This window comes from Crocuta crocuta, unplaced genomic scaffold, assembly GCF_008692635.1.
Source record: "Crocuta crocuta isolate KB4526 unplaced genomic scaffold, BGI_CrCroc_1.0 scaffold3, whole genome shotgun sequence".
Classification (NCBI taxonomy): domain Eukaryota; kingdom Metazoa; phylum Chordata; class Mammalia; order Carnivora; family Hyaenidae; genus Crocuta; species Crocuta crocuta.
In genome coordinates this window covers 16,927,832-16,940,312 of record NW_027529934.1, presented here as the reverse complement: position 1 = coordinate 16,940,312, position 12,481 = coordinate 16,927,832, and the positions used below count along the sequence as shown (strand labels likewise).

At 36.4% G+C, this 12,481-nt stretch overlaps 1 protein-coding gene across 2 annotated transcripts in view; it reads left to right on the top strand.

Moving 5' to 3' along the window:
* RABGAP1L (RAB GTPase activating protein 1 like) overlaps nt 1-12,481 on the top strand; it is a 674,356-nt gene that overhangs the window by 378,787 nt on the left and 283,088 nt on the right. For both annotated transcript variants that reach the window (XM_077763327.1, XM_077763328.1), the window contains exon 14: nt 1,236-1,310. In XM_077763327.1, the coding sequence (XP_077619453.1) occupies nt 1,236-1,310 (75 nt within the window). The remainder of the gene's footprint in view (nt 1-1,235; nt 1,311-12,481) is intronic.

Here is a 12,481-nt window from a genome sequence, read left to right as displayed (position 1 = left end):
GATAGAAACATTCTTTAATAATGGGGTTACATAAGTGGCCCAATTCAAGGAATTGTGTGACTGATGTATGCATTTCACTGAATACGAACTCTATTTCAAGAAAGTTGTGTTTTGTTTTGTTTTAAATAAAAAAGCGTTTTGGACCCAGTACTCTAACTACCATGGCATACAGAAGCCACCACGCTTCCCCTTCTCTCTAGTAATCTTTTTTTTTTTTAATTTTTTTAAATGTTTTATTTATTTCTGAGAGAGAGAGAGAGAGAGAGAGAGAGAGACAGCATGAACAGGGGAGGGTCAGAGAGAGAGGGAGATACAGAATCTGAAACAGCCTCCAGGCTCTGAGCTGTCAGCACAGAGTCCAACGCAGGGCTTGAGCCCACGAACCATGAGATCATGACCTGAGCCTAAGACGGACACCCAACCGACTGAGCCACCCAGGTGCCCTCTCTTCTCTGGTAATCTTTGATAACCACTGCCCTGGACAGAGACTGTGTTTATACTCACAAAACCATAATGCATTGTATTCAATGCATTAAATAGAAATCCCCTCACTAAAATGAAGCACAACACATAGATGGGACACATGGGTTGGGATACGTATCCAGGATCCAAACAGCACAATTGGGATGTTTGTCTTTGCATTAGAACTCCCACATCAACTCTAGAACCTTCCCACCTGCTTCTACCATTTGCTCCTGCCTTCCATGGTCTCATTCGCCTGACTACAAACCATATTGGATCTTTTTTTTTTTTAATTTTTTTTTTAATGTTTTTTATTTATTTCTAGGAGAGAGAGAGAGAGAGACAGCGTGAGCAGGGGAGGGTCAGAGAGAGAGGGAGTCACAGACTGAAACAGGCTCCAGGCTCTGAGCTGGCAGTCAGCGCAGAGCCCGACGCGGGGCTCGAACCCACGAACCGCGAGATCATGACCTGAGCGAAAGTCGGACGCTTAACCGACTAAGCCACCCGGGCGCCCCTGGATCTTTTAAAATTACGTGTTCTGAATCTCTCTTTATTCCAAATTCTGAAGATGAACCTGGAGATAATGGGACATTCAGAACTGCTTTAGGAACTGTATAGCATCTTTGGGGGACCCCTCTGTGCTAATCATTCACACATTTAAATTGAAATTGTGCTGGACAGCCTAAGGTCAAGATCAAGCAGCAGCCTGATGTTAACTTATGTTAAAATCTGTGAATGTTTACAGTTTTTATTTCTCTTCGTCTTTTCTCTAGGCCTACTCTGTCTACGATGAAGACATTGGGTATTGTCAAGGACAGTCTTTTCTTGCTGCTGTGTTGCTGCTGCACGTAAGTAATTTTCCATGTGATAAATGGCATGGTGCTGCCAAGTTTATTTTATTTTCTACTTGGTTTTGTTCTTCCTTCTTATTTTCCATTTATCTGATGGAGATTACACATGGCATATCTTCTTTGAAATGTACCTTTGGTGATAAAATAAGAGATCTGATGTCAAGTACAGGACAGTTTCTCAGTTGAATTAATATTGCTGGCAAGAAGGGAATAAATTGCTTATTTGGAGTTATTTTTAAAGAGAACCCTCTAGAAGTAAAGAAGTCAGTGTAACTGCTCAAATATGAGCAGGACTAGGACCATTATCAAGGAATATGGCAGGAAGTCTTATCTTTTCTGCAATTTATTTTTGTATCCTCTCTTTCCTCTCAGTCACCTTCATTTAACAGAACATTTATTGATCACCAGTCTGTCAGTGCTGGGCTAGGAAGTGGAATGATATGAATAATTTATTATTTGTGTTCTGAAAGGCCTCATAGTTCAGGCTGGGACACAAGTACAGTAGGCACATACTTACTGTTTTTATTTTTATGTGTCTTTATTGATTTTTCTGATATTCACTAAAAAAGAACTTACGGTGTGCTCAGTAAAAGTAGTACACAGAGTAAGAGCACAGAAAGGAGAAAAACCCAACCCAGCTCTGCCAGAACTCTCAGGAAGGACTTTCTGGAGGAGATGGTAGCCTTAACAAGGCATAAACAGTTTAGGTTGGGAAAGAGAGGGAGTACAGATAGCTAAACATGAACATGAAACAAATGCATGGAAGCACGTAAGGGCACAGCATATAAAGGGAACAATACAATATGAAATTACTGTTTTTGTTCAGTTACTACAGGAAATAGCATGCAAGGAAGAGGTATGAGGTAAAAATGCTCAGATGGGCAGGGACCAAATTATAAAGACTCTAATCGTGTCAATAAGTGTGGGCTTTATTCTAAAGCTAAAGAGGAGTCATTGATCAGTTTGAAGCAAGGGAAAGATAGTGAGATGTTCATTTTAGATAAATTCTTCTTATACCCTTGTAGAGGGTCAATTGAAGGGAACAAGCAGCAGCAGCGAGACCAGCTAGGAAATATCAATCTAAATGAGAGAGAAAGAAGCAGACTTACGAAGCATGCAGGAGACAAAATTGGTTAAGTTTTATGGAAGGATTAACAAAGGAAGAGTCAAAAGTAATATGTCTAATTTTTTAGCTTTGAGTTACTTGTATTTTTAGCTGAGGTAGAAAATACATCCATTGAGATTGAATGGAGAAAAACGATTAGGAGTTGATGATGAATTTTGTTTTGAATTCTGTGAGTTTGGGATATTTTGGGGACATATGAGCGAAGCTGTCCGCCAACCAGTTGGATGCTGGAGACTGATGCTGGGGGAGAAATCACTGCTGAAATCATGAGAGTAGATGAGATCATCTAAGAAAAATAAATAGAATAAAACAGTATAGATCCCAAGAAGTAAATTCCAAATATTGAAAGCGTTGATGAGTAAGAGGAATTCTTGACGAATTTGTGATTTTCAGGAAGCAAGAAGCAGTATCTGCTGTCAAATGTGGCAAAGAAGTCCAGCAAGTTAAAAACTAAAGCATTTCTTTTAGGTTTGCATTCTGGAAATGAAGAGCAATTCTAGTAGATTAATAGTCTTAATTCTGATAACTTGATTCTAATGATAATGATATATTGTAATAAATCACTTTATTTAATTTTGAGTTTGATATCTTCCTCTGTTGCATTATCATATGTCTGTGGCCTTCTTGATCTTTTCCTTGTTATCCTCTTTCTTTGATTTCTCCATGGTCTGGCATTTTGATGTTCCCTGTGATAATCAAACACAAGGGCCACAAATTCCCAGGGCCCTTGTTCTGCTACAAAACCTACCTAGTGTCTAAAACAGCTCTCTAACACAGGAGGCTGCTGTAGGCAGTAAGATGGGTGTCTTCACCAAGGTTCAGAATCCTCTTTCTTCTAAATGTTTTTTTTTAATGTTTGTTGATATATTTTGAGAGAGAGCAAGAGAGAATGAGACAGAGCCAGCAGAGGAGGGGCAGAAAGAGAGAGGGAGAGAGAGAACCCCAAGCAAGCTCTATGCTGTCAGTACAGAGCCTGACGCAGGGCTCAATCCCATAACTATGAGATCATGACCTGAGCTGAAATCAAGAGTCAGATGCCCAACTGACTGAGCCACCTAGGTGCCCCAGAATCCCCTTTCTTCTAAAAGGAGCCTTTATAATCACTCTGATGAGAAGCTAAAGCTGAAGCCATGGGTAGTGAAACTTTGTCTTCCACAAAGTAATCTTTGTATATACCATAGTTTAGCATTTTAGACCTGTAGCCCTATTAAACACATTACAGTATATTGATTAAACTTCACTGAGAACATCTTTCTGAGAAATCTGTTATCAGATTTAACAGAGGACTAATTAAACATAAGTTCTTATTTATTTGGGAAATACCTCCCCATCAAAAAAAGAGACTGTGATCCAAATAACTAGAAAACTCAAATACCTAGAATTTTTTTCTTCATTATCTACCCCTCGTATTAGAAGGGTCACATGGGAAGTTGGCCCTCTAAACTTACTCACAAAGTTGCTTTTAAACTGTATCACAAGTTGACTAGAAATTCAGTCTGGTTTCTCACACTTTCTATAATAACAATTATACAGTTGTTGCCCTTGCCTATAAAAATAACTGGAAATACAGAAATACTTTCAGAATCCTTGAGGAAAGTGTCACTGGCATGCAGCATAGTGCTAATGAGAAACATAGTATTGTAGTTTTTAATTGAGAGTATACGCAATAATTCTTTCAATCAGAATATTCCATTAAATGACCAACCCATCCATTAACTAACTCAAATAAGAGAAATCAACTGTAATTTTTTTTCTTTCTCATATTTTTGCCTCTATGGCTTAAACAGGTAGAAGAATAAAGTCCAGCTTAAACAATTCATCAAACACACTATCTCAGGTTCCAGGGAGATATGTTATTAGGGTGCTACTAATTTTTTATCAGTTACATAAGCATTTGCTTCTTTTTGCTGTCATACATCCTTTGGCGGTTCCATATTAATCATTGTCAGAACCTGCTTCTTTTGGGGATACTGTCTTTTCCTCCCCCATGGTCATTTATATTTTGCATTCACTGCCCAACAGGAAGAAAAGATCAAAAATGAAAGCATGTTCAAAAACAAAAATTCTGAATTTTTAAGGTTTTCCATTGTCTAAGTAGTTTTAAGAAATAATTAGCTTCTCTTTCTTGGTGCTTGGAAATTTCCAAATGCTTTGATAATGGCTGTGCAACTTGTATTTTAAGCAGTAGAATTGTTTATCACAATAGATGCTATTATATCTATTGGTAGAATTACAAGACATGTAACATTTACAGTTGGAGAAGAATATTATAGCACACATCACTTGTAACCATTATAGTATTCATGTACCTTTGATGTTAAATATGTAATAATAATCAGTAATATCATCATTATAGTATTAGTCATTGCTTATTTGGAAATATGATAAATTATATTCTTGTGTATATTTCACTCTAAAAATCATATAAAATATTTTAAATAATTTTTAACTCAATATGTTTTGCTAACATACTTCTTGTCAAGAAGTTTTAAATTTTTTCTTTTATTGAACATACTTTTTTTTTTAGACCTTCAGAAAATCATGTTCCTTTTTAAGGTTAAATGACTATATGTATACTATTATTGGCAAGTATGGAAGCTTTCCAACTACAGAAAGGATTATTTTTGGATAACCCAAAGTGTTTAAAACTATTGACTTTTTTTTAAAAAAAAAACTATGACTGGGCACAGTTCCTTCAGAAACCAAAGGTTTTATCTGACAAAGATGCATACCCAGAAATTCCACTCCTAGATATATATCTTAGTCAAACTTATGTACATGTACACCAAAATTGTATGTTAGAATTAACCCCAGATCAGTGTTTATAACAGTCAAACAACTCAATGTCCACTATTGGAATGTCTAATACTAGAATTGTAATTAGACATTAAAATGGAAAAATTGTGATATATTTAATAGTAGAACACTATAATAGCAGTGAGATGAATGTTTCACACTACATAAATTAATGTGAATTAGTCATACAAACATAAGGTTTAGTAAGAAAGCAAAGCATACATATCATTTGGTACATTTCCATTTAGTATAAAGTTCAATAGCAGACAAAGCTGAAATCTCTTTTTAGGATGCTACCCCAATGAAGTGATTACTGATAAAGTCAGTATGATGATTTCCTATTTATTTATTTATTCATTCATTCATTCATTCACTCACTCATTCATTCATTCACTCATTCATTCATTCTTTCTTTCATTTATTTTTGAGAGAGTAAGAGAGCACATGTGAGCCCGTGGGAGGGGCAGAGAGAAAGGGAGAGAGAGAATCTCAAGTAGGCGCCATGCTGTTAGGTTTTGTGATCTCACAAACTGAAATCATGACCTGAGCCCAAACCAAGAGTCGATACTTCACTGACTGAGCCACCCAGGTGACCCAGGAGAGTGATTTCTTGACAAATTAGGAGTCCTGACTGGGAAGTGACATACCAGGATCCTCAAGAGTACTGACGGTATTCTATCTTAACCTGGGTGGTGGTTACATTTGTCTTTATAATTATTTGGTTTCACTTTATGATCAAATTATTTATTAAAGCATACATTTTTATGGATTTTTGTGGGTTATACTTTAAAAATGAAATAAGGTTTAAAAATTACATGTTACAAATCCTTTAATGCAACTCCCCAAAAAGAGAGGTTTAGGGTAAGATTTAACCAGTGTACTCAAGAATTGAGAAGCAAAGCCACTTCTTAGTTTTCTGAAAATATTTCCTCAGAATTCAAGATATAAGATATTGACTTCCTAGTGTCTTTATATGTATATGTAAGTAAAAGTATTTGTGCCATTATATTATTCAGGGTTCTGCTATATGTGACATAACCTTAGCTCAGAGTAGCTGAAATTTTTAATGAGCTGTATTTTTAGTAAGTCCTATACTCCCAAATCAATTTTTCCCTTAAGATCCAAGAAATTTTTCTGTTCCAAGTTAATTCTTGGTTCACTGCTTTTGAGCCGTTTGTCAACATCTCCCCACGCGAGTAAATACACTCAAGATATCTTGCTTACCTTTAAAAAATACTCTTTTGATCTTCCCATTAACTATTGTCTTTGGTTTCTCTGCCCTTCAAAGCTGAACTCTTTCATGGATAATAAAAGGCATAACTATGAATTTGAATTGTGGTTTAATCCCTTTCAAGTTATATGACCTTCAACAAGTTTCCTAAACTCTCTGAGCTTCAGTTTCTTCATTTATAAAATGAAAGTAATATCATTCTTCTAGGATTTTTATGAATATTGAATACTTTATATTATGAATGAAAAAGGTCTTATTTTGTATCTGGCACAAAACAAAGTGTGCAACCGTGGGATTACATCCAGGCTTTACTTACTAGATATGTAGTTATTGGAAAATCACTTAATTTCTCTGAACTTCACTAGTTAATATTTAACATGTAAAAGTAAGACATACCTTATAGAATTTTTATGAGGATCAGATGGGGTCATGAACAAATGCCTCTAATAAGCATTTGCTGCTAAGTTTTTCTAAAATTGGTAATTATTTACCCAGCCTTTTCTTTTGGACCCTTGTCTCACTAGCTTAAATTGATTGTGCACAGAAAATGAGTATGTTGTTCAATATGTTTTATAGCTTATAAATAGACATTCAGTTTAAATATATTTTAGCATGTATTTGATTTAAAAGGAAAATGAACAGCTAGAAGTTTTCATTTTATTTGCTTTTCAATTTGTAAACAGAAAATGAGCACTCATGAGTTCATGATTTTTAAAGTTGTCACTAGCGTCTTCCTTTGTTGAAGAAAACTAAAAATTAGTGGAATCTTCATCGCCTCATGGAAAAACAGATTTATTACAAAAATATGTGAAACATATTCAAGCAGAACAGAAATTTTAGTTTTATCCTAAATGAGGGGATTATTGTTTATTAACATATAATTTTACTTTGAAACACATCTTGATGTATCTTACATCAGGTGAGCCTTAAAAACTTTTGAGGTACTCAGACCTGCTTTCTTTCATGGTTCATTGCAGAAAGAAGCAATGAAGCTTAGAGACTGTCTGCATTCAGTGTTAGTACAGAGGGCAGATCCTAATCATTTGTTACCGAACAGTGATTCCATCATGATTGATTCTCAGATTATGCATGTGAGGCCGGTACTTACTTTTGTATTTCACAGAGCCATGGATGATATTTTGATATCTTAAATTATAAGATTTTAATACCTATCTCCTCCTTTCCCCAATAAAGCAACACCGATTTTACGACAGAGCTCCTGTATGGACTGCAAAGATTCAACATTAGAGATACCCATGCTCCAAACTATTAATATTTTTTAAAAACCATATATTGGTTGGCAGTTCTGCCTGATTTGAATCCCTAGTCAATGGGCCAGACTGGCCATGGAGCCTTTTTTACTGCTTTGCTCAGGCAGGGAAGCAAATTCATAGCCTCACCCAGTTGCTGAGCTTAGCCTCCAGTCCTGACCCTAGAGGAAGCCTGGGCAGAGACTCCGAGCTGTTGTAGACCCCATGTTATGGCCCTGCTCAGGCAGAGATCCAAGTCAGCAGCCCTGCCCAGCTGTTGATCATAGCCTCTGGCCCTGCATAACAGTGACCCAGGGCAGCCTCAAAGCCTAGCCTACGGAACCACCATGCCAGGGTGCCCAGCCTACAGTCTTGCCCAGGCTACATTCCTACCCACTTGCTGAATATGGCCTGCAGCCTCACCTAGTCAGGAAGCCTGGACAGTAATTTCACCTGACCACAGAACACAGTCTCTAGCTTCACTCATCTTTGGGATTTGCCTGGAAACCCCTCTTGACCAGACAGCCCACCCGGTTACTTTATCCAACAGCAGAGCACAGTCCATGGCTTGCCTGATTGGGAAGCCAAGCCTATAGTCCTGCATGGCTTTGAGATATTCCATGGCCCCACCTGAATGCAGACTCCAGCCAACATCACCATCTGGTCAGTCAAGACAACCTTAGACCTCACTTGACCAGGGGCTATTTCAGAGGTCAACCCATAACCCTGCCTAATTGTGTAGTCCAACCAGAAGCACCACCATGCCAGGGAACATAGCCTCTGACCTTGTTCATCTAAACTAAAAGTGACTGCAGAACTGAGCTTGTGGTCTCACCTGACCATGGAGCAGCCCTACCCAATCAGCAAGCCCACCCACTGGTCTTACTTGAATGTTGAGCACAGCAGCAGGCTCACCCAGCTGTAGCCCACCGGTGCCATTCCTCCCAGATCTCAGAGCATGAGCAGTGGACCTCACTCAACTAGACTTTGATAGCAAACTCTGCTTTCCCATAGATGCTACTAACCAACCCATCTAGTACTCCATGCGTAACTAACTGGTGAAAGTCTTTTCATGCCACAGCAAACCTGTAAAGTGTAGAAGAGGAGACCACGTAATTAAGTGTGCAATTAAGAACATAAGGAATCATGGATCATGAAGAATCAGGTAAACATGAAACCACCAAAGGAAACTAATAAGGCTCAGATAATGAACTATAAAGAAATGGAGATCTGTGAATGGAGATCTGTCTAATAAAGAATTTGAAATAATCCTTTCAAAGAAGTTCAGTAAACTACAAGAACACACAGTTAACTAAATGAAATTAGGAAAACAAAATGAAGTCAACAAAGAAATAGAAACCATCACAAAACATATTCTAGAGCTGAAGACTACAATGACTAAACTGAAGACTTTAATAGAGAGCTACAGCAGACTCAACCAAATGTGAGAAGGAATCCATGAATTAGAACTTAGGTCATTCGAAACTGTCCTGTCAGAGGAGCAAAAATTAAAAAATGGAAAAAAAAAAAAGTGAAGAAAGCCTACAGGACTTATGGGACACCATCACATGAAATAATATATGTATTATGAGAATCCCAGAAGGAAGTGAAAAGGGGACAGAAACTCTATTTAAAGTAACAATGGCTATATGCCTCTCAAACTTGGGGATAGAAAAGGACTTCTGGATTTATGAAGCCCAGGAGACTCCAAATGGTTAGAATCTGAACAGGGCTACACTAAGACACATTATAATTAAATTGTCAAAAAATCAAAAACAGAGAATTTTGAGGTCAAGAAGAAAACTACTCACCACATACAAGGAAACTCTCCTATATGGAGAGGGGACTATTTAGTTCCCCAACAGAAACATTGTAGGCCAGGAAAGAGTGGGAGGATATATTCAAAGATGTATTGAAAGAAAAAGTAGATCATACCTGGCAAAGCTAACCTTCAAAAATGAAGAAGAGATAAAGATTTCTCTAAACAAACAAAAGCCAAGGGAGTTCATTATCACTGGACCTCCCTTATAATAAACGCTAAAGGGCATTTATCAAGCTGAAAAAAAGGATGCTCATTAACACTGTAAAAGCATATGAATGTGTAAAATTCAATGATAATGGTAAATATATAGTCAAAGTCAGATTCTATAATATATAGTGGTAGTACATAATTTGCTTACAACTGTTGTGTAAAGTTAAAAGAAGAAATATATTTAAAATAACCATAACTACATGGGGTGCTTGGGTGGCTCAGTCAGTTAAGCATCTGATTGGCTCAGGTCATGGTCTCTTGATTCATGGGTTCAAGCACTGCATTGGGCTCTGTGCTGACACCTCTGAGTCTAGAGCCTGATTCAGATTCTTTGTCTCCCTCTCTCTCTGACCCTCCCCCAGTCATGCTCTGTTTCTCCCTGTCTCAAAAATAAATAAACATAAAAAATTTTTAAATAAATAAAAATAACCATGACCACAGCAATTTTTTCTACACAATATAAAAAAGATGTATGTTGTAACATCAGTAACCTAAAGTGTGAGGTGGGGGAGAAGAAGTAAAAGTATCATGTTTCTGTATACTATCAGAGTTAAATTTTTCTAACCCCAAAATAGGATGTTAAAACTGTAGGATATTTTATGTAAGCTTCATGGTAACCACAACGCAAAAACTGACAGTAGATTCACTAAAGAGGAAAGAAGAGAAAGCATACTGCCACAGAAAGCCATTGAATCATAAAGGAAGACAGCAAGAGAGAAAGCAAGAAACAACCCACAAAAGGTTAGAACACAGTTAACAAAATGTCCATAGTGAGTTGTTATCTATTAATAATGACTTTAAATGTAAATGGATAAATTCTCCAATCAAAAGATACAGAATAGCTGATTGGAAAGAGAAAACAAGACCCAATAATATGCTGTCTAAAAGAGACTCACTTTAGTCTTAAGGACACATATAGACTGAGAGTGAAAGGAGAAGAAAAGGTATTTCAAGCAAATGGTAACCCAAAGAAAGTAGACACAGCTATACTTATATTAGACAAAGTAGACTTTAAGCTAAAAAAAAAAAGGTTGAAAGAGACAAAGTCACCATATAATGATAAAAATGCCATTAAGATATAAAAATTGTAAATATGTATTTACCCACATTGGCACACCTAATACATAAAGCAGATACATACAGAACTAAAAAGAGAAGTAAACAGCAACAATAATACTTGGGGCCTTTAAAATCTTATTCTTAACAATGGATGATCTATAGGCAGAAAACCAATAAGGAAGTAGCAGATTTGAAGAGCACTATAGACTAAGTGGACTGAACAGACATATACAAAACATTCCATCCAACACCAGGAGGATACACATTCTTCTCAAGTACACATGGAACATTTTCTAGGATAGATCATATATTAGGTCATAGAAAAATCTCAAGAAATTTACGAATATAGGACCTATATGAAGTAGCTTTTACAACCACAGTGATATGAAACTAGAAATCAGTAACAAGAGAAGAGGTAGAAAATTCATGAATATGCAGAAATTAAAACACTCCTAAACATACAGTGATTCAAAGAAGAAATCATCAGGGAGGTTAAAAAATATCTTGAGAGAGGGGCACCTGGATGGCTCTGACTTTGGCTTAGGTCATGATCTCACAGTTTGTGACTTTAAACCCCACGTCAGGCTCTGTGCTGACAGCTCGGAGCCTGGAGCTTGCTTCAAATTCTGTCTCTTATTCTCTCTCTCTCTCTCTCTCTCTCTCTCCTCCCCCTCTCATGCTCTGTCTCTTTCTCTCAAAAATAAATAAAACATTAAAAAATATCTTGAGACAAATGAAAATGGAAACACTAAATACCAAAACTTACAGAATGCAGTAAGAGCAGTTTTAGAGGGAAGTTTATAGTGATAGACGCATACATCAAGGAATTATTCATATCTCAAATAACCTAACTTTATACCTCAAGGAGCTAGAATAAAAAGAACAACCTAGGCCCCAAATTAGTAGAAGGAAGAATAATAAAGACTGGAACAGAAACATATGAAATAGGAAATAGAAAAGCAATAGAAAAGATTAACAAGACTAATAGTTGGTACTTTGAAAATGTAAACAAAATTGACATTTAGCTAGACTAACCAAATAAAAAAGAAAACCCATATAAATGAAATTATAAGTGAAAGAAAAGACATTACAACTGACACCAGAGAAATACATACTATTATGAGATTACTGTGAGTAAGTATGCTCCAACAAATTTGACAACCTAGAAAAAAATGTATAAATTCCTAAAAACAGCCAATGAAGACTGAAGAGATAGAAAATCTGAATACACTAATAATGAGTAAGAGGAGCTCGAATCAATAATCAAAACCCTCCAACAAATAAAAGTCCAGAACCAGATGGTTTCACTGGTAGATTCTACCAAACCTTTAAAGAAGAATTAATACCAATCCTTCTCAAATTCTTCCAAAAAGTTAAGAAGTTAACTTTTTGGGAAGTTAAAACTCCCAAATTCATTTTACAAAGCATTCATTATCCTGATACCATACTAAGGACACTACAAAAAAAAGAAAACTATAAGACATTATATTCCTGATGCATATACATGCAGAAATGCTCAACAAAATACTAGCAAACTGAATTGAGCATCACATTAGAAGGATCACACACCACGAGCAAGTGGGATTCATCCCTGAAATGCAAGGATGCTTCATACGCAAATCATAAATGTGATATATATCACAGTAGTAGAATGAAAGATAAAAATTTTATGAT